The sequence below is a fragment of the Bos indicus x Bos taurus genome, chromosome 21, assembly GCF_003369695.1.
Source record: "Bos indicus x Bos taurus breed Angus x Brahman F1 hybrid chromosome 21, Bos_hybrid_MaternalHap_v2.0, whole genome shotgun sequence".
NCBI lineage: Eukaryota > Metazoa > Chordata > Mammalia > Artiodactyla > Bovidae > Bos > Bos indicus x Bos taurus.
In genome coordinates this window covers 34,464,387-34,486,358 of record NC_040096.1, presented here as the reverse complement: position 1 = coordinate 34,486,358, position 21,972 = coordinate 34,464,387, and the positions used below count along the sequence as shown (strand labels likewise).

Genomic DNA, 21,972 nt, shown 5'->3' with positions numbered 1-21,972 from the left:
ACTTGCCTTCCAGAAGCTGGTTCATACACACAGGAGATTTGATCATGCTGGGAGGTACAGGGGCCCATAAGCTCTCTTAGGGCAGAGACAGTGTCTGCCTGGTTCACAGCTTGCCCAGGCCAAGCAGGGCACCCGGTAACAGGGTGGGGGGCTCTGCATAGTCGCTCAGTTGTGCCTGACTCTTTGTGACACCCCCCACCCCACACCACCCCATGGACTGTAGCCCACCAGGCATCTCTGTCCAAAGGGATTCTCCAGACAAGAATACTGAAGTGGGTTGAAGAATACTGGAGTGGGTTGCCATGCCCTTCTCCAGGGGATCTTCCCAACCCAGGGACTGAACCCAGGTCTCCAGCATTGCAGGCAGATTCTTTACCAGCTGAGCTACCAGGGATGGGGAGACTCAATTAATATTTGTGGAATGAATGATGCTTGCCATCCCTCTGCTTCTGTGTGCTTTTATTTGGTGAGGGGCGTGGTGTTGGGTCTCGCAGCAGGTGGAGGTGGGATCTTGGTTGTGGTGCAGGCTTCTTTCCAGAGCCCACAGGTTCAGTAGTTGTGGTGCATGGGCTTAGTTGCTCCTTGGCACATGGAATCTTAGTTTCCAGACCAGGAATTGAACCTGCGTCCCTTGCATTGGAAGGCAGATTCTTAACCACTGGACCACCAAGAGAGTCCCTGCTTCTGTGTGCTTTACTTCTGACAGCTCACACCTGCAACTTTCTTCCAAGGCCTGCCCTTCAGCTGCTGAAACTGATTGCCTACAGGCACAGAGAGGGAAATGCCTGGAAGCTTCCAACCCCAGGGGCAGCCCCTTAAGACTACCTGTGTCTGTGGAAGCCAAGCTCCCCTCCCTACATCAGGGCAAACTCTGAGGTGTGATTATGCCTAGAGCTTCCTGGGATCGGGCTAAGCCTGCCTGAAATCACACCCTGGCTTGGCTTCCTCCCCTTCCTCTCCTGCCTCCCTTCTCCCTTGCTGGTTTCTGCTGAGGCATTTCCTTAATGGATCACTGGGGTGCAAATCCCTGCCTCCGTTCTGCTCTCTGGGAAACCATATTCAGAAACAAATGAAAAGCCTGATTGCCACAGGAGACTAAAGATTCCCAGGAGGAAATTCAATTTAGTCCATGCCGCCACATGACCCCCATGGGCTTTGATGGGGACAGCGGATGCAGAGACCCCGGGTGACCCTCCAGGAGCTTTGAGTCTGAGGGATGGAAGTGGCGGAGGTTCCCTGGGCCTTGCTTGCCCTTGTGGGCTCTGGCAGAGACCACACTGGGTTGGGGGGCAGAGAGTCTCTGACAGCATATTTATTGTGATCTGCTCTCCAAGTCCTCTGATAATGCCAAGCAAGAGAGAGCTGAGGGCCCCGGAACAGAGATGAGTGGCCTCAGCTGTTGGAAGAGTTGGAATCCCTTCTGCATCCCTACCCCCAACCCCACCCCACCAGCCAGGGAGTCCCTGGCAACCTTGGCCTTTCTTTCTAAGCCTACCTGCCATGTTCTTGAAATATTCATTGATTGGATTTAATCTCTAATTACATCACGCCCTCTGCCCCCAGACTCCTACTATGTGAAGGACCTTCAGGAAGTGTTTTGTAGCAGGAATCCCCCTGCCCACAGAGTTGTGGACAGCACTCTGGGGAAGGGTGAGCTCTTGGGCGCAGGGATGCTGATGGCCTCAAGAGATGAGGTGGGCTGCAGTGTGATGGGAGGGGAACAAGAAACCTGTCTGGGGGCATGAGGAGGAGGGCAAGAGGTGGTCCCCAGACTTGATGAAGAGCCCCTCCTGCAGGAAGCCCTGGCAGATGCCCCCTAGAGGCCTCAATTCAACCTGCAAGCTTGCTTCTCAAGCTGCAGCACCCCAGACAGCTCTTCTAGCCCGTTCGTCTACCTTCCCAATGGTAGAGACTTAGAATGAGAGAGGGCGAGGAGTTGCTTGAGATCACACAGCAAATCTGTGAAGCTGACACCTTTGTGCCACCTCCGCGTTCTTCACAAGACCAGTAGACTTCTTCCTCCTGTTTTCCACCTCGACAGTAAAATGCCTCTCTCCCCTGCCTTGGGACCCAGTGACATGTTCAGGATGTGAAGTCATGTAGGAACAGTCTTTGAATTCAGAAACATCTCCTGTTCATAAATACCCAACTAACGACTGAAACTTCCACGGCTCCCAAAATAGCTTTGGATCCAGCGCTGGCATTTCCAAGAACAGATTTTTATCCTTTCAAGAATTCTATGAAAGCAGAGAATCCTCTAGTCTGTATGCCTGCTCAAGAGAGCTCCCTGATCCTGGTCACACGTTGAGCCTTGACCATGGTCACAATCTGTGGACATAATCTGGTCTTATTTCCAGATAAAAGGTATCTACTACGGTTCATTATAATTATGTCAACCTCAATTCATTTTAACACAATGTTAGATTACTCTGATCATGCAATTCCCCAACTTCTATTGAAAGGAGATTTCTTGCTTGTAGTGAATCTTGGGACTGACTCCTCAACATCTATTTCAGGACTAGATGATTACTCTAAGCCAATCAATCCTATCCCCTCTGCCAGTGACTGGCTCAAAGATGGAGAGTCCTAAGTCAATATGTGTCCAAAAGACCTAATGAGAGGCAATAGTTCCAGTCTCTCTCTTCTGGGGTGTGCTACTGATAAGCATGTTACCTGAGCTGCTGCCAAAGCCCTCCAATGACGCTGAGGGACATGACGCTCAAGTTGAAGCCCTGTTGAGAATGGGAGAAGAGACAGAAGAACCCAAGCCTGCCAATGTCATTGAGCTACTGAATCAGCCCGCCCTGAAGCCAGACCTGCTTCCTGCTTGTAAGATGATGCACTTAATAGTTTAACACACTTTAAGATGGGCATTCTGTTATCTGCAGATGGAAGCATCATAAATGATTCCCTGGCCTCCCTGCCCCTGCTTCCCCCTGCCATGGAGAGGCTGGCTGCCCAGGACTCCAGCTCTAGGGGTTCCAGTCATGCCTGGACTGGGTAGAATAGCTAAGCGTGTTGCCCAGGCAGGCGTGTTGTATCTTCCAGGTGGGACTTTCCCATCTTTGGTGAGACAAGCACAGACTCAGATAATTACATGAGATGCCACTGGAAAAGCTGTCGTTAATTTTGATGGCAATAAAGCGCCTTGCCAGCAAGTTAAGCTAATTTCATGAAAGCGCTGGGAGGAAGGTCATGGACTGGATTCCAGCTTATTAATAATGTCGAGCTTCATTTGAACCATTCAGGAAATTCCTCCCAGTTGCCTCCAGCAAACTGCCACAGGTTGCTACTTTCCTCTGAAATCAACAGTCTTCCCATATGCAAATGTGGATTTTTCTGTTTTTCCCTAGAAAATAATTAAAGTCACAGAGCCCAATAAATACTTAAACAGATTGTGGTTTTAATTAAAAACCTTTCTCCAAGCCTGCAGCTGCAGGTCTCTCTTCCCAAACAGGCACACTGGTGACAGCTGCAAATATGAGAACCTGGGTTTAAGCATCTGAGACTAGAAAGACTTTACAAATAATGATAATAGCAATTCTGATTTTTACCTGTGCCATGGTGTGTGGGAGGTACAGGAGGAATGAAGAGAGATTTTAGGGGGAGGGCCAAGGCCTTTCTTCCTACTGGAGAGGCAGTACACAAACATATAGGAGCATGCTCAGTGGAACATCTCATCATACCTGTACCCAGTGCTGTAAGATAATAATGATAGTTAATTCTAGCTATTGTTGGGAGGCAGGGAATAGCTCATTTCTGAGTACTACCTAAGTGCCAGTGTTTTGCATGCATTGACTCACTTAATCCTCACAGCAACCCAATAAAACAGTTATTCTTATTTATACCCTCCACTCCACTGCCCCCACTCCACACAGAGAGGTTAAGTAACTTGGCCAAGGTCACACAGTGCATACACGGTGAAGTCAGATGCTAGCACCTTCCCTCCTAACCACTATGTAGAGTGTGTATGAGGAGAAGGAGAGATGGAAGTTGGGATTGAAGTGTGTTAGTCTCTCAGTCGTGTCCAACTCTTTGTTGAACCCCAAGGACTGTAGCCCACCAGGCTTCTCTGTCCATGGAACTCTCCAGGCAAGAATACTGGAGTGGGTTGCCATGCATTCTCTAGGGGATCTTCCTGACCCAGGGATTAAACCCAGGTCTCCTGCATTGCCAGCAGATTCTTTATCATCTGAGCCAAGGTTGAGGACAGGCTGGGGGTGGTGGTGGTGGTGTGGTTTTATAAACAAGGACTACAGAAGCTGAAAGGTGGGAAGCTGTGGGTTTAAGAGATTTTGGCTGGAGGGCAGGTGGGAAGGGTCTCCTGAATAGGTTGCTATGCTGAAGATACTTGATGCCCTTCTGGGTTCTGGCTTTCTTACTCTCAGAGACCCTTGTTCTTTCATTAAATCACCTGCCTGTCACATTAAATACAAGGGCATGATTTCCAAGTCATTGTCTGCTAATTCCATCATCTCTGTGATTTCTATTTCTGTTGACTAATTTTTTTCTTAGTTATGGGTCCTATATCCACCTTCTTTACAAGTACAGTAAGTTTTGGTTGGACATGGCCCATTATGGATGTTTGGATTTTTGTTCTTTTCCTTTAAAAAGCATTGAGCTTTTCTTTAGGAAGGCAGTAAATAAATACAAGGGCGTGTACAACTCTGCGTGCAGTTGCAAAGGAATGGTCTGCACAATGTTATATGTCCTAAACATTTCATCAAACGTCTACTACTTCCAACTCTGCAGTTTTCTATTTCCTTCTTAGAGCCTGAAAGAGATTTTGTTTTTCAGATACAGGCATTTTATAGGTCTGGCAAAATCAGAAGACCTAAGGTCGGCCTTCTAGCCGTGTGTGTGTGTGTGTGTGTGTGTGTGTGTGTGTGTGTGTTAGTCGTTCAGTCGTGTCCGACTCATTGCGACCCACAGGCTGTAGCCTACCAGGCTCCTCCATCCTTGGGATTTTTCCAGGCAAGGGTACTGGAGTGGGTTGCCATTCTCTTCTCCGGTCCAAGCCTGGGTACTGGACTCAAAGAGAAAGCACTTAGCCCGCACAGGGAAGGTAGGGGAGGAGTACAGGGTGGCTTCCTCCCAGGAGAAAGAAACTTCTTCGTTGCTCACCGAGTATCCAGAAGGTGCCAACTGTGCCCTCGGCGTGGGAAACACAGCGGGGTGCAAAGCGAGGACTGTGCCTGTGTTGTGCGGGGGTGAAGAGGCTGCAGATTCCTGGGACGTCCGCTGAGTGGTGGGCATGGGGACGAAAGCTTTGTTGCTTGGGTTAGCATGTCCCACTTCGGAATGTCGCACCGCGGGATGAAGAACCGGGAGCCGCGCAGGCTTCGGTCCTGGCCCCGGTTCGAGCCTCAGAACCTCCCGGCCCAAGGTACCCCAGCCGCTGCCCTGCGCCTCTGAGCCCGACAGGCGGTTTCCAGCAGGGGGAGCGCGCGAACCAGCCCTGGGCCCTAGCTTTGAATAGAATCCGGGTAGCTTAGTGCCGGGATCCAGGGGGTCTCAACTCTCCCTACCCTCGGAACCGTGAGGGTCGGCAAGGTCGCAGTTAAAAGTCCACAAAAAGCTGCCCAGAGCTCGAGTTATCCTCTCTGGGTGAATCTAGGGTCGGCACCACAGCCTGGTCCAAAAACCTTAGCCTAGATTCTGCAGATTTCAAACCTGGGCCTCCACGCTGGCGTCTTGGAAACTTGTACCCCGTCTCTCCCCTATTTCCACGCACCTAATTAGGTGTCTGTTTCTTTAACCATAAAAGACGTAGGCGGAGGTGGGGGTGGTATCTTCGCTCCCGGTTCCCCAACCCTTCAGTAACTGTACCATCATCCACATTACAAACATTAGAGAGGCTGGCTCTTGCGCGCCTGGCGGCGCCGGTGGAAATACGCGCAGCCTTCTCCAAGAGGAGCTCGGAGCCTGATCCTGGAGTCGTAGCTCCCAACCGAGACCTCGGCGGACTCTGCCCGGGGCGACTCGGGCTCCAGCCCTGCCTTGGCGGGCACTGAACTCTTCAGGGTTCAAGGCGGGGGTAAGGGTTGTCTTTTTTCCCCAAGGCAGGCTCGGGGAACAAAAGCGCTTGCAGGAGAGTGGGTGGGAGCTGCGGGGGTCCGCGGGAATTGACGCCCTCTCCTGGGTGGCTACTGCGCCCTTAGCCCCTCTCCAGGCTCCTGGAGCCCTGTCTCCCTGCCAAATTCACCTGACTTCTGCATCCCCGGGAAAAGAGCAAGGAAGGGGGTCTTTCTTGGCTCTCGGGCCCCAGAGGTTCCCAGGTTGGGCGAGTCCCCGCGGTCGAGGGAAGTTCTTCTGCGGAGAGAGAGGTCATTTTTCCTTCCATTCCCCAGCCTCTGTCTTCCAGTCCCTCAACCCTTCCGAGCTACCCTAACCCTGCCTCCCCTTAGGCTTCCTAGCCCAAGGCAAAAAGAACCAAAACAGGGGGAGGGAGTGAAAACCGGTCCACAAGTCACCTGCCTCCAAGCCAGAGTCTAGGTCACTGCCTTTAAGCCAGACACCCCTCCCCCTGCCAAAGAAAGTCTCCAGGACCCCCCATCCAGGACTCTATTCTCCAACCTGGCTGCAGGGCCCCCATCTCCCCAGATCCCTCTTATTCGACCAAGGCTCCTGGAATTGCCCTTCAAGATTCCCAAGTCGCTCAGACTGTACATCCAGGAAACCCCCCTTGCTGAGCAGACAAAGAAGCTGTGCCAGGCCCGCGGCCGGCGCCATGGGGACCTACTGGTGCCGCCCCTACCTCGTGGTCAAGAGCCTCTTACCCCTCCTCCCTCCTCGAAGCCACCTTCTCCCTCTGGGTGCCCCCATCACCTTCCCCGGAGGTGTCTGTAGGGATTACAGACACAGGCAAGTGAAGTGAAGTTCAGGGTTCTGAATTCTGGGTTGATGAGATGCGCTGGTCCCATCAGGGCTGCCTGTAGCGACCGCAGGAATAGGCGAGAGGAAAGGATGCGGAGTATGCATGGAGCAGTCTGTTCATATTTAATTTACAAAGCCTCCTCGGAACCCCTCGTGGGGTGGTCTCTTTAGATGCAGCCCTCCTCACCCGTCGCTCTCCCCCACCTACTCAGCTCATTAAAATGCTCAAATTCAAGTAAGAAGATTGATCTCAGAGGCCCCAAACCGACCCACCTCCAGAGACCGCCTTGGCCGGAGTGAGGGCTGGGGGGCCAAGAGCCCCCAGAGTGCTCAGTGTCTACGGAAAAACCGAGGAACGGGGCTCTGCATGTTCACCGCCTGCACCCTCCTTTCCGATTCTGGTCAGCAACTCTGTCTCCAGGGCTGTCATAGACACTGTGGGGGAACAGAAGTCGAGTTCTATACAAATGCATGGACATCCCTGAGCCTCCACTTTCTTGTCGCTAGAAGAATTGTCGGAGTTTCGCCAGAGACTGGAAGAGCAAATATTCGAGTCTGCTGAGGCCGACTGTTGTGTGAGGGTGTGAGACAGTAGGGCGGTATCGGGGCTGCGGAGGCTGTCAGGGATAGTGGGGGGGGCGGTGGTGGCTGATGGTGTGTTTGCTGGTTAGACCGTGAAGACGTTGGTGGGGGCGGAGGAGGGAGAGAGATGCTCAAGCCTTACATCCCCAACCCACAGTGCTCAAAAGGAGCAGACGTTTTGTAACCATGCCTCTCCATCCCGCCGTCTGCTGCAGCCTCGGAGCCCCAAGCTAGCAAGACCAGAGGGCGAGGCGCTGGGGTGCGCCTGGGTGGGCTTCCTGGGAGCGCAGGATGGTACCCAAGCGCCCTGCCCTACTCTGCGATACGCACGGTCCCATACGCTGGGCGGTGGGCTTCAAGCACTGGGTTAGCCACAAAAGACAAGACGTACGCAGTCCAGCTGAGGAGGCTGGGCTGGGGCGGTGGTGGGCTGGGGAGGGGAGCGTCGCTTCTCCGCGCGCCCAGCAGGGCGGTGCGTTCTAGTCTCCGGGTTGGGCTGTTGGGGGTGGGGAGGGGGCGGGGAAGACCGGGGCTTGTAGCTGCCCGGATCCAGGCAAAAATAGCAGGGAGGGTGAGGCGCTCTGCTAACACTATCAATTATGCATCGTGTTGAACGTGGCTTCGGGGAGGAGGCGGCTAGCAGCGAGGGTGCGGGAAGGAAGGGTCCGCGCGAGCCGGGCGGCGCGCAGCTCAGCCAGTCCCGGGCGAGGTCTGTCGGCACCACCGCCTGCCTTTGCAGAAAGAGTTTTAAGGCAAAGACACGCCTCCCCCACTTCAGGCGTGCGCCTTTCCTTCCCCCAATTCCTCAAAGATGGTTTGTCTCACGTGTTGCGGGGCGTAAAAGAGGCTCGCATTCAATTAGCAGCAAAGCTAACGGGCCCTGGCGGGACCCGGGCGTGAGGGTGAGTGCGCATGAATGTGTGTGCGTGCAGGAGGAGGAGAATGGTGAGTGTCCCGGGTGTGAACACTCACCGGCGAGTGAAAATGTGCGTGAACGAAGCGAGAGCTCAACACATTGGCGCGATTATTACATGATGATGGGTGATTCTAATATTGAAGAGCAACTGTGTGGACGGTGTGAGGGTCTGTGTCTGTGCCAACATGTTTGAACAGGGGGAGGGGGCTGTATAATTAAGAATAGTGCTCATGTCTGCAGATGTGTAGATGAAGGGGAAACGTGGGTTTTGGGAGTGCGGTGAACTAGAAAGAGCCAAGTCGAGGGCGGTGGGCGTGGGGGCGCCTCTTTGTGACCAGGGGACGAATCTCTACGGCTTTAACAAATGTAGATGATGCGGGAGGTGGGAGAGGCTGCGCAAAGCCCCGCAGCCCGGGAGGACTCTTCAATCTGCAGCCGGTGAGAGGTGCGGGGAGACAGATGCGAAAGAGAAAACTGAAGTGGGACCTCAGGGCCAGGGGAATCCGCAACTTACCTGTCCCTTTCTCTGCCTCTCTACCATCTTCCCCCACAGTCGCAGCAACAGATGTGGGAAGCGCCCTTGGGCTGTCGTCCTGGCTCCGCGACATCCAGTCTGGAGAGGGGGTTGCAACCCGAGGGCAGCGCACGGAGAGTTGGAGAGCAGCCGGTAAGCCTCGGAGACCACTGCACAACCCTGACCCAGGAAGGTGTAGAGTCCGTCCAGGGTGCCAGACCCTGCTGGCTCTTGCAAGCAGGAGACGGGGAGCAGAGGGGAGGGGCTTTCCCTCGGGAACAAGAGGAAGTGGGGGATGCCGGTTCTAAAGACCGGAGTGTGGGAGGGGCTCTGGCAACCTGTCAGGAGCCCTAAGTGGAAGCCGGGATTCTGTTTGTAGGTGCGTTTGTTGTGACTGGGGATAAGAATCTTTTTTGGGGGGAGGCGGGGGCGTTGTCAGGCATCTGGGCTGCAGAAGAGAGGCCAAATTTTGAACCTTCTACTTGATTAGCTAGTGACAGCCGCCTTGACCCCACTGGCTAGGGACACCCCCTCACCCCATGGGAGGTCCCGAGGGGGAAGTAAGAATCTTTAGTGACATCCCTCCATTGCTCTTGGTCCCAGCTTGGAGAAGGAAGGTTGACTGAGCAGCCCTGATGGTTTTCCCCTCCCTGGAGTTGCAGCCCCCGGGGAAGGCAGCTTTGATTGCAGCCCGAGAGGGGCCTGGCGAGTCTGCTTCCCCGTTCCCGTCCCAGTCTTCTTGCCACCTGCAGCAAGTTCACACCTTTTGCTGAGCCGCTGGGATTTCAGTCTCAGAGGGCTGTCTACAGACGCAAGTGCCCGCCTGTGTCCCGGTATGTGGGTCCGCGCATGTGAGGATTTGTGCCCTGATGTCTGTCAGTTCCAACAATGAACAGGAAAGTGCCTTGCCCGGTGCTGGAGAACGCTGTACAAATGCTGTGTTCAGTTCAGAGAACAATGAGGTCTCCAGAGGATATGGTGCCTGTGTCTGGGTGTCTTTGTGTTTGTCTGTCTATTAAATGTGTTGGGACCCCCTAAACAGAAGTCCCGGTTTGATGGCAGGCGCCTGGGCTTGTGTTGTATTGTCCGGTGTCTGTATGGGCGTGTGTGGGCGATTTCTGTGCAGTGCGACAAAGAGTTCAGGGGAGGACAGACAGTCATGGACAAAAATAGCCTATGTATCCCTTTCACTGAGTTAAACCTAGGGTTAGAAACAGAGTCAGGGATCAATGCAAAGCTCAGGGCAGACCGGGTATAGGCCCAGCCTGTGGAGGGTCTAGCTGTGGAGGCTGACGGGATAGGTAGAGAGAAAAGAGCGAGGTAGGAGGCTGCTAGAAAAGGAAGTCCTGAGAGGGAGCACGCATTGAATCCCGAGACTTATTGAGCTCCAACTCGTGCCTAAGAGAGACTCTGGGCCCAGAGCAGAAAGTTACCAGAGCCCTGCGATCTGCCCTAGACAGGTTTACAGGAGGCAGAGCTTGGCAGGGGAGGGAAGCTGGAGCTCGGTGAGTCACATTCTCCCCCTCCCTCTCCCCGTCCTACGCCTACCCCCTCCCTCTCCCATGCCTATCCTACCCCCACCCCACGCCTACCATCCCCTCACCCCGCCCCCCCCCCACCCCCGTTTCCACCTGCAGGATCAGCGATGGTGCCCTTGAGGGCCCTGTGTCTGGCTTGGGCGCTGCTAGGAGCGGCCACAGCGTGCCCAGAGCCGTGCGCCTGCGTGGACAAGTACGCGCACCAGTTCGCCGACTGCGCCTACAAAGAGCTGCGCGAGGTTCCAGAAGGACTGCCGGCCAACGTGACCACGCTCAGTCTGTCGGCGAACAAGATCACCGTATTGCGGCGCGGGGCTTTCGCCGACGTCACGCAGGTCACCTCGCTGTGGTTGGCGCACAATGAGGTGCGCACGGTGGAACCCGGCTCGCTGGCCGTGCTGAGCCAGCTCAAGAACCTCGACCTGAGCCACAACCTCATATCCAGCTTCCCATGGAGCGACCTGCGTAATCTGAGCGCGCTACAGCTGCTCAAGATGAACCACAACCGCCTGGGCTCGTTGCCCCGGGACGCACTCGGTGCGCTGCCTGATCTGCGCTCTCTGCGCATCAACAACAACCGGCTTCGCACACTGGCTCCCGGCACCTTCGACGCGCTAAGCGCGCTGTCGCATCTGCAACTCTACCACAACCCCTTCCACTGCAGTTGCAGTCTTGTGTGGCTGCAGGCCTGGGCCGCGAGCACCCGGGTCTCCTTGCCCGAGCCCGACTCCATCGCGTGCGCCTCGCCTCCTGAGCTGCAGGGCGTGCCGGTGCATCGCCTGCCAGCCCTGTCCTGTGTACCGCCCAGTGTGCATCTGAGTATGGAGCCGCCGCCCGAAGCGCCAGGCAGCCCCCTGCCCTCTGGCCTGACGCTCATGGTACACTGCGTCGCCGAAGGACACCCCACGCCCCGCCTGCAATGGCAACTTCAGATCCCGGGTGGCACCGTAGTGCTAGCCCCGCAAGTCCTGAGCGGGGAGGACGGCGGGGACGGGGCGGAAGACGGGGAGGGGGAAGGAGATGGGGACGGGCCAACGCAGACAGAGGCCCCAACCCTGACTCCAGCACATGCCTGGCCGGCTCCCCCAGCCACCCAGCGCTTCCTGGCCCTCACCAATGGCTCCCTGTTGGTGCCCTTCCTGAGTGCCAAGGAGGCAGGCGTCTACACCTGCCGTGCCCACAACGAGCTGGGCGCCAACTCCACGTCGGTTCGTGTGGCAGTGGCAGCTGCCGGCCCCCCAAAGCACGCTCCTGGCGCAGGGGGAGACCCTGATGGGCAGGCTCCAACCTCTGAGCGTAAGTCCACAGCTAAAACCCGGGGCAACAGCGTCTTAACGTCCAAGCCCGAAGGCAAAATCAAAGGCCAAGGCGTGGGCCGGGTTAGCGTCCTCGGGGATTCAGAGATGGGGCCGGAGCAGGAGGAGGCGGAGGAGGAGGCAGGTGAGGGTGAAGAAGCGGAAAATCAGGTCCCCGCCGACCCAATGGAGGAGCAGCGCTGTGGCCAAGGAGACCTCTCGCGGTACGTGTCCAACCACGCCTTCAACCAGAGCGCCGAGCTCAAGCCTCACGTTTTTGAGCTGGGCGTCATCGCGCTGGACGTGGCGGAGCGGGAGGCGCGGGTGCAGCTGACGCCCTTGGCGGCTCGCTGGGGCCCGGGGCCCGGGGGCGCTTCGGGAGGAGGGCGACCCGGGCGGCGGCCACTGCGCCTGCTTTATCTGTGCCCGGCGGGGGGCGGCGCAGCAGTGCAGTGGTCGCGTGTAGAGGAGGGCGTCAACGCCTACTGGTTCCGTGGCCTGCGGCCCGGCACCAACTACTCCGTGTGCCTGGCGCTAGCAGGCGAGGCCTGCCACGTGCAAGTGGTGTTCGCCACCAAGAAAGAGCTGCCCTCGCTGCTGGTGATCGTGGCGGTGAGCGTGTTCCTTCTGGTGCTGGCCACCGTGCCCCTGCTGGGCGCCGCCTGCTGCCATCTGCTGGCCAAACACCCGGGCAAGCCCTACCGCCTAATCCTGAGGCCGCAGGCCCCCGACCCCATGGAGAAGCGCATCGCCGCCGACTTCGACCCGCGCGCCTCCTACCTCGAGTCCGAGAAAAGCTACCCCGCAGGTGGCGAGGCGGGCGGGGAGGAGCCAGAAGAGGCCCCCGGGGAGGGCCTTGACGAAGATGCGGAGCAGGGGGACCCCAGTGGGGACCTGCAGAGAGAGGAGAGCCTGGCGGCTTGCTCGCTGGTGGAATCCCAGTCCAAGGCCAACCAAGAGGAGTTCGAGGCGGGCTCCGAGTACAGTGACCGGTTGCCCTTGGGTGCCGAAGCGGTCGACATCGCCCAGGAGATTAATGGCAACTACAGGCAGACGGTGGGCTGAACCCCCAGCCTACCAGGCGGCCCATCACCGTCCCCGACCTCGGGTATCTGGGAGCAGAGGCGTAGGGCTGTTAGGATTTATGCCCCAACCCCACCTTCACTTCCTCCACCTCCTTACCCTGACTACTGGGAGCGTCCAGTGGGGAGTGGGACGATTCCACCAGTCCCACCCACGACGGTCGTTGTCCCTGTGGGCTGAATTCCCCTCCATGCAAGCACAGTTCCCCCCCCCCCCCCCCCCCCCGCTCCTCCCGCCCTGTGTGAGACACCATCCGCTGACCGTGAGGCGAACTCCAAGCCTCTCCATTCCCATTCCAATTATCTGCGCAATCCCGCCCCGGAGCCCACTTCACTGTGGGCCCGGAAGCCGAAGGAAATAGAAGAAGACGTTGGAAATATCTGATGGTCATGCTGTGGCTCGCGGTCAGCCCGGGACCCCCAGCAGACGTCCCTGGCGTGGAGCGCTATGGCGTCCCGCCTCAACCCCCTACTCTGCCCTTTCCGGGGCTGCGCATCCCAGAAACCAGGATTCGGCGGCAATCCCGTTTCTAGTTTCAAAGCCCCCTCCTGCCTGGAAACCAAACGCTTCTGTACTTTCATCGTTTCTTCACTTCGGACCGGCTGGAGCCGAGCCGGGTGCCTGGGGCGCATTTCAGCGCCGCACTTTGATTTTCGTATTTTCGTTGTGTTCCAAGACAGCGACTCTCCGGGTCTGGTGCTAACACTCCCTTCTTTGCCTCTGGTGAAAAATGTGTGTGTGTGTGTCTTGGGGTGGGGGGAATCCGTCTTCTTTCGCCCTCTCCCCTAACTTAAAGTGCCGGAGAACCACGCACCCCTTTCCCGCTGAGGGTGCGGCCTTGGTCCCGGGCCAATTTCGTTGTGGGGGACTTGGGGTTTCCGGAGACTCGACAGCTCCGCTTCCGCTGCTGCTCGCGGCCTGGACCTCAGCTAGAGAAGGGCCGGGGAGCCCAGGAAGCCTGCTCTGGCCTCCTGGATCAGGTCTCCCGTGAGGGGCTAGTGCTCCAGTTCACACAAAGCCTGCGTGTGACTGCGGCGGGGTCCTGATGGAGAAAAGCCACGGATGCTCGCGCCTCCCCCGCCCCGCCCCTCCTTCTTCGAGAATAGTGTTTGCCCGGCTGTAGCCCTAGACGAGCGTGCTCCGTAGGAGAAAAGTCTGTGTCCCGTAAAAGTGTATCAAGTATAGTGTTGGGAGTCGGGCGGGAGGGAGGGCGGGGTGGGCGCGGCAACTGGGGCGGTGGTCTTTTTTTCGTTCTTCTTGCAGAAAAGCCTAGGGGTTGGGGTGGGGGGTTAGGGGCATCGGGGACCAGACCTGTCGGTGAAGCGCAGCACAAGTGAGGCCTCGGGGCGGAATAGCCCCCTGGAGCCCGCGCCCTTTTCTAAAGGCGTCTGTATGATGTAAACAGTCAATAAAACAATCGATTTGGACTGGGCTTGGTGACTCTTTGTCGGGGGTGGGGAGGGGAACAGAGGGAGGGGATGCAAGAGGAAGCCGCAGAAGGAAGGAACCCCTGGGATCCTCCCTTTGGGGTCCTTTGTGTGATTTTTTTGCTTGACTGCTTTGTGATTTTTGCCAGGTGTTTACATCCTGGTGCCTGCTCTGTGCGCCACCAACTCAGGGATGGAGCCGGGAGACCAAGTGGGATGGGGGAGGCTGCAAGTGAGTGAGGAAGGTTAGCAGGGAGGGAGGGGTGGTTTTCTGCAGACTGAACTCTTGGGGAGCTCCAGAGTGTGTGTGTAAGTGTGAGAGCATGCACAATCCTCCCTGGTTTGACCCTATCACCATGATGGGCTGTGGCTTTGTGTGTGAGGACTGCCTAGTTTCTGTGTCTCAGCACCAGCTTGGGTTCTCTGAGGAGGTAGAGGGGCAAGACTTATGCACAAAAGTTGGCACAAGTCATGTAAAGGACAGAGCGGGCAAATGATGGAGAGCAGCAAAGGGGGAAAACTGCAAAAACAAGCTGGCACCTTTACCCCAGGAGCCGGTGTGTGTGTGTGTGTGTGTGTGTGTGTGTGTGTGTGTTGGTGGTGGCAGTGATGATGCTCAGTGAAGTGATGCATGGACACTTGGTAGGGCATGTGATGTTGGTGTGGGCTGAGGTACGTACCCTCAGGATTGGAAGCAGACTGATTTTAGTCCTAGAAACTGGGCTTCTTGGGTGGGAAACAGGAGAGAAGAGGGATGAAAAGTGACACTCCTGTCCAGCTTACAGTGCTGGGACTGGGCTGGTGTGTTTCAGCTGAATCGCGGGGTAGGAAGTGGGGTGGAAGAGGAAAGGAATAGAAAAGAGTGGGGCAGGTGAAGAGTCCATCCCTACGCTCCCTACTTCTCGCTTCCAGTCTATCTCATCCCTCACCGTCTCTATGAGTATCAGGTCTTCCTAACTGGATCAGCCCTGTCTGGAGACCAGGCCCATGTCCTGACATCCAGCATCCTGTCCCAGCTGGGACGCTTCCCGGGGCCAGAGCCCAGTTTCCCTTCCCAGGCCAGCAAAGCTGTCTCTGAGAAAGATTCCCCTCTGAGGGTCACAGCCCCAAGCCCCGCCACCGTAGTCCACACCACTGTCAGGGACGTAACTCAGAAGTATAATCTTTTAGGAGGAGGGCTGATTTGTTCTACCTGCAAATGCTGCTTTTGAGCAGGGGGCAGGGACTGGCCTGATGTCTATGATTGGTTCATGAATCCAACCACACAGTTGCATTTGGACACAGGCCCGGCTGCTGAGTGCTTGTGGATGTCAATCCCACACAATCCTCTCATTGTGGGAGGGCAGGCTCGGAGGACGAAGGGCTCCTTCTTGTCCTCTCTGTTCTAAGGATTGAGAACCCTCCTGGAGAACTCCTAAGATCCTGCGTGCCCCTAAGAGATTGTGCAGAGTTGCTGAGAGTTCTGCCCTTCTTTGTCCCAGGCCAAGCTTCCTAATGAACACACACTGCTCAGGTGGGCCTCATGCCCCCTGGGTGGGGCCAGGCCCAAAGGCTTGGCCCACAGGACAGGAATGGGTGGGTGCTGAAGGGTGCTGTGACACTCTGTGCACCACCCATTGAGACACCAGCCTCTCAGGAACTCTGCACTTTCTATCTGAATATTTGGCCCATGCATAGAACGGTCCCCAGCCTTCGGCCTTCCTTCCTGTCTCTTTTTATATTTTATTCTTTCACTTTCTCCCCCTCTCTCCTCTGTTTTTTTTTTTTTTCTTTCCTGCCTCTCCCCTTTTTCTTCCACAAGGAATGTCATAAAATCCCAGGATGGGAAGGGACCCTGAAGACTTACTAATTCAACTACCCCCTGAGATGCGATTCTTTTCCACACTGTCTATCAGGTAGTTGTGCCACCTCAGTCTACCTGGGCACTCACTGTTCACTCCCTCTCACTGAAGAACCGGTGTTGAGCAGTTTAAAATGTCTGTCCTCCGCCCTTCCAGCCCCCAGGCCTGACACTGCTTTGCCACGTGCTCTGTGAGAACTACAGAGGTGCGGAGGTGAGAGCCCTGCCTCCATCCCTCGCTTCAGGGCTCCAAAGCTTCTCATGCAAAGCACATTTGTGAGCCTCTACTGTATGCTTTGGGTGCTGTGCTAGCTAGCTAGCTCCAGTGCATTTTGTCATAAAGCTTGTTTGGGTGGGAGTGGTGTGTAATGGGTTGAAGAGACAGAGAGAGAGAATCTAAGTGTGTATGAGGGGACCTGGAAAATGGTCAGAGAATGCAGGATGACAGCGGTAGCCTTGGAACTCAGAGCAATTTATCAGGAGCAGTAATTCTTTGAGCTACAGAAACCAGATGCCCAGGATGTGGCCTTGAATCAGATCGGAAAACTGTCTGCAGAAAGGTGATTTGAAAGGAGTGGCCCCCTCCCACCGCCCAGCATCTCCTAAAGATCAGCTGGAATGAGAACCGTCTAGAAGATCCTTAGAGAAAGTCCACTAATACAAAAGGACAAAAGGAGGCAGGGCTTCTTTGAGGAAGCAGCAGCTGGTGCAGGGTCCTCTGCGTCCTGATCTCCTGTCTGGAAAGCAACCCCCACCACCCCCATGACACCTGAATAACATCCACAGCTAAAGCTAACATCTCTGAAGATTACCTGAGTCGGTAAATGTTTGAATTGCTATTCCCTGGGGGTGATGCTAACCTTGGATTTCCTTCTGGGGTATCAGGGTGATGCATTTTGGTACATAAAGGAAAGGGGATGGATGGCATCTTGCCATGGCTGCCTTGCCCCAGATTTTTTTTTTTTTTAAACATAAGTTCTCTAAACTCTACTTTGTTTTTTGAGGATTTTTCTGAAGGAGTACTTTTTTTCTTCTTCTTCTTTTTTTTTTTTTTTTTTTAATTTAACTGTCAGGTCTTAGTCATGGCAAGGGGCTTAGTTGCTCCAGGGCACATGGGATCTTCGTTCCTGCCCAGGAATCAAACCCATACCCCCTACATTGCAGGGCACTTCACAGGGAAAGAGGGACCTTCTGTCTGCACAAAAGAAGGCATCATCTATAAAGAAAGAACCCTGACGGCAAGAGCATGAGCAAAAGAAACTGGGGGACCTCGTCCTTCTAGGGATTATATGTGTTCTCTGCTGAAAAGACAAGCCCAGATACTAGGATATAAGAAAGACCCCAGGTAGAGGCCATAAATTGCCAAGTTTAACCTAACAAATACCTTTACCTTGTAAATCTCCAACATAATGACAAGAGCAATTCTGGAAAATTGAAGATGGAGCAACCAAAGCCACTTCAGTTGTAATGTGTCAATTAATTGATTGTATTTGCAACACACCCACCCACGCATATGTGCTCAATGACAAGCTTTTGCCTTAGGACTCAATAGAGAATAACATTATATTGAAAATGAAAGATATCTGCTGTGACTGGCATACAAAAGAGATTGAATTATAAAATGTCTTACAATATTAGCATTTATTTCAAAATATGGCCAGTGTTCCTAATGAGACTTGATATGGATTAAAAAAAGAAAAAAGCCATCCAAAGACCCCATGATGGGTAGACTTGTTGGTTTAAATTAGTTGGAAAGATTTTGTATCATCTGTTGGTTGAATAAGCAATTTAGGTAATTTGAAGATGGTATGATATTTTAAATTGTGCTAATTGCATATGCTTTGTCTGGACACGTGAGTGTAAGTTCAATAATTAAGTTCAAGTCCACATGGAATAAGGAGAATGAAAGTGTTTATATTTTTATCAACTGTTTGCTGCTTAAACATTTCCCCTTGTGTATTAGGAGTTAATTTGGTTTTGGCAAATTAGACGCATTTTCTCTTAGCAACACTCTAGCAAACTGGTCTTTAAATTGAGTCTAAAAGCCATTCAAGGCATCCAACCAATTGTGAGAAAAACTGCCACAATCATAGAGATCAGAGAGAAACTTCATAAGAATTGATCAGTGTGGAAATGGAGAAAAGAATGGGAATGGAGAATTAATTACCAATGCTTTGTAATAAAAGTGGACTATCATGTATTAAAACTGGCTGAAAACACTATTGGTCATCAAACGTTAATAAAAATATTAATAATAGTAATACTAGCTAAGATTCATTGAACTACCATATTTAAGGCACATGCTATAGAACTTGTAAGCATTATTTTATTAATCCTTACCATAATCCTGTGAGATGATATTATTCCATTTATAGACAGAGACTAAAGCACAGAGAGGGTTAGTCATTTGCTGAAGGTCACATAGCTGTTACTTGCAGAGTTGAGTGAGATTTGTTCTTTGGTTATCTGACTCCAACATCGGAACTCTAAGACGCCAAGCCAAACCTCCTCCCAATACCTATATAAATCAGTTTAAGCAAAGGGTAGTGTATTTTACACAGTGTTGCCAAATTTGCTTCTAATTATGGAATTTGTCTAGAAAAAGGATTTCTCTTGCTGTCTCTCTTATTTCTCAAACTAGCATCACCCCACCCCCGCCCCCGCCACAATTATAAAAGGTAGGCATGATTTAATACATATGGTTATAGCCACATTGGGACAAATCTTTGACAGTATTCTAAAGGTAAAGATACAAAGAACTTATGATACAGCAATTTCACTCTCGGGCAAATACCCAATAGAAACGAATGCTTATGTCCATCAAAAGACAAGCGAGACTTTTGATAGACATAAGCACAAGGATGTTCATACTGCCTTTATTTGTAATAGCCCCAAATTAGAAATAACACAAATATTCACCAACAGTAGGATGGGGTGGGGGGTGGTGCCGGGACTGTGGTATATTCATACAATGGGATGAATATCCCACACAACCACGAAAAAGAACAAAGCTACAATTACACACAACAGCATGGATGTCATAAGATTGAGTGAAAGAAGAATATGTAATGTGTGATTTCATTTACATCAAGTTCAAACATGGGTCAAACTAGTTTTTGGTGAAAGAAGTCAGAATAGTGTTGAAAGGGACTGACTAGGAGTGGGAGCAGTCAAAGGAGTACTCTGAATTGTGAGAAAGTGTTTCACAGCTGGATCCCAGCGGTGGTTTTCTTTTTCTTTATTTTGGCCGCTCTGTGAGGCTTGTGGGATCTTAGTTCCCTGACCAGGGATCAAACCTGGGCCTTCAGCAGTGAGAGCCTGGAGTCCTAGTCACTGGACTGTTAGGGAATTCCCCCAGTGGTGGTTTATATCTGGAGATAGGTGGTAGTTTCATGGGTCTGTGCATATGTCAAAATTCATCAAGCTATAAACTTGAAATTTGTGCACTTTATTGTATTTGTTATACTCTGATTTTTAAAAATGGAAAAATAACCCTTGGAAACAAAGCAACAAAATAATATGAACTCATTATATTAGAACTGCCCTGACCAATGCAGCAGCCACTAGCCACATGTGGTTATTTAGATTTAATTTTAATTAATTAAAATGAAATGAAAAATTCAGTCCTTCATCGAATTTCACAGTTCCTAACCACATTTCAAGTGCCCAATAGCCACACATGGCTAGTGATTTCAGTATATCGGGTAGCAGAGAGACAGAACATTTCCATCCTCACGGAAAATTCTGTTGGTAGTGTTTCAACAGAAAATTGAAAAATGCTGAAATATATAGAAACTTCCCTGGTGATACAGTGGTTAAGAATCAGCCTTGCAATTCAGGGGATGCAGGTTTGATCCCTAGTCAGAGAACTAAGATCCCACATACCCCAGGGCAGCTAAGCCCCTGCGCCATAACTATTGAGCCCACGCACCTCACCAAAGGGAAAGATCCCATGTGCTGCAATGGAGACCTGAGACAGCCAAATAAATAAATATTTTTAAAAAGTATATAGAAAAATAACAGTATTCATAGTACCGCATCCAACAAAAACCATAGTTAACATTTCGTATGCCTTCCAGGCTTGCTCTAAAAGAAGTTTTTATGAAACGTACATGAAACTTTTTGAAATTACATGAGTGATGTGTGAATGCATTCTCATCCTGAAATAATTAAACGCTGATTAATTGAAACTCCCCTTGACCACTAGCTGCAATCCCAGCGTTCTCTCCAGTGATAATCACTCTTATTGGGGGAGCATGTAGCTTTTCACACCCTTTTTGCATGCTCTTGTAAACATGTATGTATCTGTATGGGCGCGAGTGGTAAAGAACCCACCTGCCAATGCAGGAGACATGAGACTCAGGTTCCATCTCTGGGTTAGGAAGATCCCCTGGAGGACGGCATGGCAACCCACTCCAGTATTCTTCCCTGAAGAACCCCATGGACAGAGGAGCCTTGTGGGCTATAGTCCATGGGGTCGCAAAGAGTCAGACACAACTGAAGCAACCTAGCAGGCACACATGCTTGTGTCTGTATGGAAATATAAGCAGTGTCATTAACACCACCCCAGCTCAGGGAGTTTCCATCTGGTTCAGTTCAGTCTCTCCCAGTTCATGTAAAGGATGTTATCTCCACCATCCACACCCCACCGGGGTCAAGGGCTCCACTCCCCTTCATCTTGAGCTACTGTGATCCTGAGGTTTCGTAAGAACAAATGTCACGAGGGCAAGTCAGAGAGGGGCCTAAGCACGGTCTCAGCCCAGAGGTGCTTCTCCTACTGGATGCTCCCAGGACAAAGAGCTGACGATAAATCAGGCAGAGTGTTACTCCATACTGACTGTACGGAGAGCTAGCCTGAGGCCCAGGGCCAGCCTGATTGATGCTGGTGCTTGCTAGGATAAAGCCTGGGAGGTCTGCAGGCAGGACTCTGCTCCCACTGGGTGGCCTCACACAAAGGTCTTTTGCAGCTCTCACACCATGATGGAGCATGGAACTCTTTTGTGAGGCTGCCCAGGATCGCATTAGTACCAACATAATAATTTTCTCTCCGAGCAGCACTGCAAGGGTTGTGGCACAGGCTCCCTCTGACTCAGACCAATGCAACTCTCAGTGTTTACCTTCTGAGTTCTGTTCTTAATTCATTAAATTTTAAATTTTCTTGATTTTAATATATGCATCTATAGCTATTAATGTCCCCCTAAGTGACACTTTAACAACATCCCCCAAGTTTTGACAGAGAGTGTTTGCATTGTCACTTAGTTTTAAATATTTTATTTCCATGAGATTTGTTCTTTGACTAGTGAATTATTGAGACATATACTTCTAAATTTCCAAATGTATGCGTTTTCCCCTGCCACTTTTGTGTTTGATACTAATAGTTGTATTCAAAGAATAAGGACTGTACAATGTTGATTAATTGATTATTAAAACTTGCTCTGAGGAATAGTATGTAATAAATTCAGGTAAATGTTTATATATATTTAAAAGAATGTTTATTATTGAATTGTTGGGTTCATGTTTATATGATATGTTAATTAGATCAATTTGTTAATTTTATTATTTACATCTTCTATTTCCTCACCAGTTTTTTGGTCTGCTTGCTCTATTAATTTCTGAGAAAGATGTATTAAAATCTCCTTCTATGATGTGGATTTATCCACTTTTCCTTGTATTTTGCTTATTTTGCATTGTGTATTTTTGAGGCAATGTCATAAGATTCATTCTTTTTCAGTTAGATTTTTATCAAAGTATAACATACATACAGAAAAATATTTTCACAAGCAGAAATCATGTATACCATCATTCACATCAACAAAAAGAAAATTATCAGCATCCACAGCCTCCCCATACTCTCTTCAGGTCACTCCCCTGCCCCTACTATCCTAACTTGTAACATCACAG

At 52.1% G+C, this 21,972-nt stretch overlaps 1 protein-coding gene and 2 long non-coding RNA genes across 8 annotated transcripts; 1 reads left to right on the top strand and 2 right to left on the bottom strand.

Moving 5' to 3' along the window:
• Positions 1–3,379: 3,379 nt before the first annotated feature.
• LOC113879678 lies at positions 3,380–5,776 on the bottom strand. 2 transcript variants are annotated; one of them, XR_003507421.1, is made up of 4 exons: positions 5,125–5,776; positions 4,945–5,026; positions 3,555–3,698; positions 3,380–3,472 (listed from the first exon to the last, which is right to left on the bottom strand). It is a non-coding gene; the product is annotated as an uncharacterized LOC113879678 (long non-coding RNA). The 2 variants fall into 2 exon arrangements; XR_003507420.1 differs by having other exon boundaries at positions 4,945–5,776.
• Positions 5,777–5,921: 145 nt separating this feature from the next.
• Positions 5,922–14,236, top strand: ISLR2 (immunoglobulin superfamily containing leucine rich repeat 2). Of its 5 annotated transcripts, none has more exons than XM_027521329.1 (4): positions 5,922–6,037; positions 8,928–9,041; positions 9,492–9,721; positions 10,526–14,236. In XM_027521329.1, the coding sequence occupies exon 4, from the start codon at positions 10,534–10,536 to the stop codon at positions 12,784–12,786; it is 2,253 nt and encodes a 750-aa protein (XP_027377130.1). In that variant the 5' UTR covers positions 5,922–6,037; positions 8,928–9,041; positions 9,492–9,721; positions 10,526–10,533; the 3' UTR covers positions 12,787–14,236. The 5 variants fall into 5 exon arrangements, with proteins under 5 accessions (XP_027377130.1, XP_027377133.1, XP_027377132.1 ...); XM_027521330.1 differs by lacking the exon at positions 5,922–6,037 and adding an exon at positions 10,345–10,393 and having other exon boundaries at positions 8,953–9,041; XM_027521332.1 differs by lacking the exon at positions 9,492–9,721 and having other exon boundaries at positions 5,944–6,037.
• LOC113879677 lies at positions 6,037–8,978 on the bottom strand. The gene is made up of 3 exons (XR_003507419.1): positions 8,889–8,978; positions 6,829–7,311; positions 6,037–6,312 (listed from the first exon to the last, which is right to left on the bottom strand). It is a non-coding gene; the product is annotated as an uncharacterized LOC113879677 (long non-coding RNA).
• Positions 14,237–21,972: the final 7,736 nt, after the last annotated feature.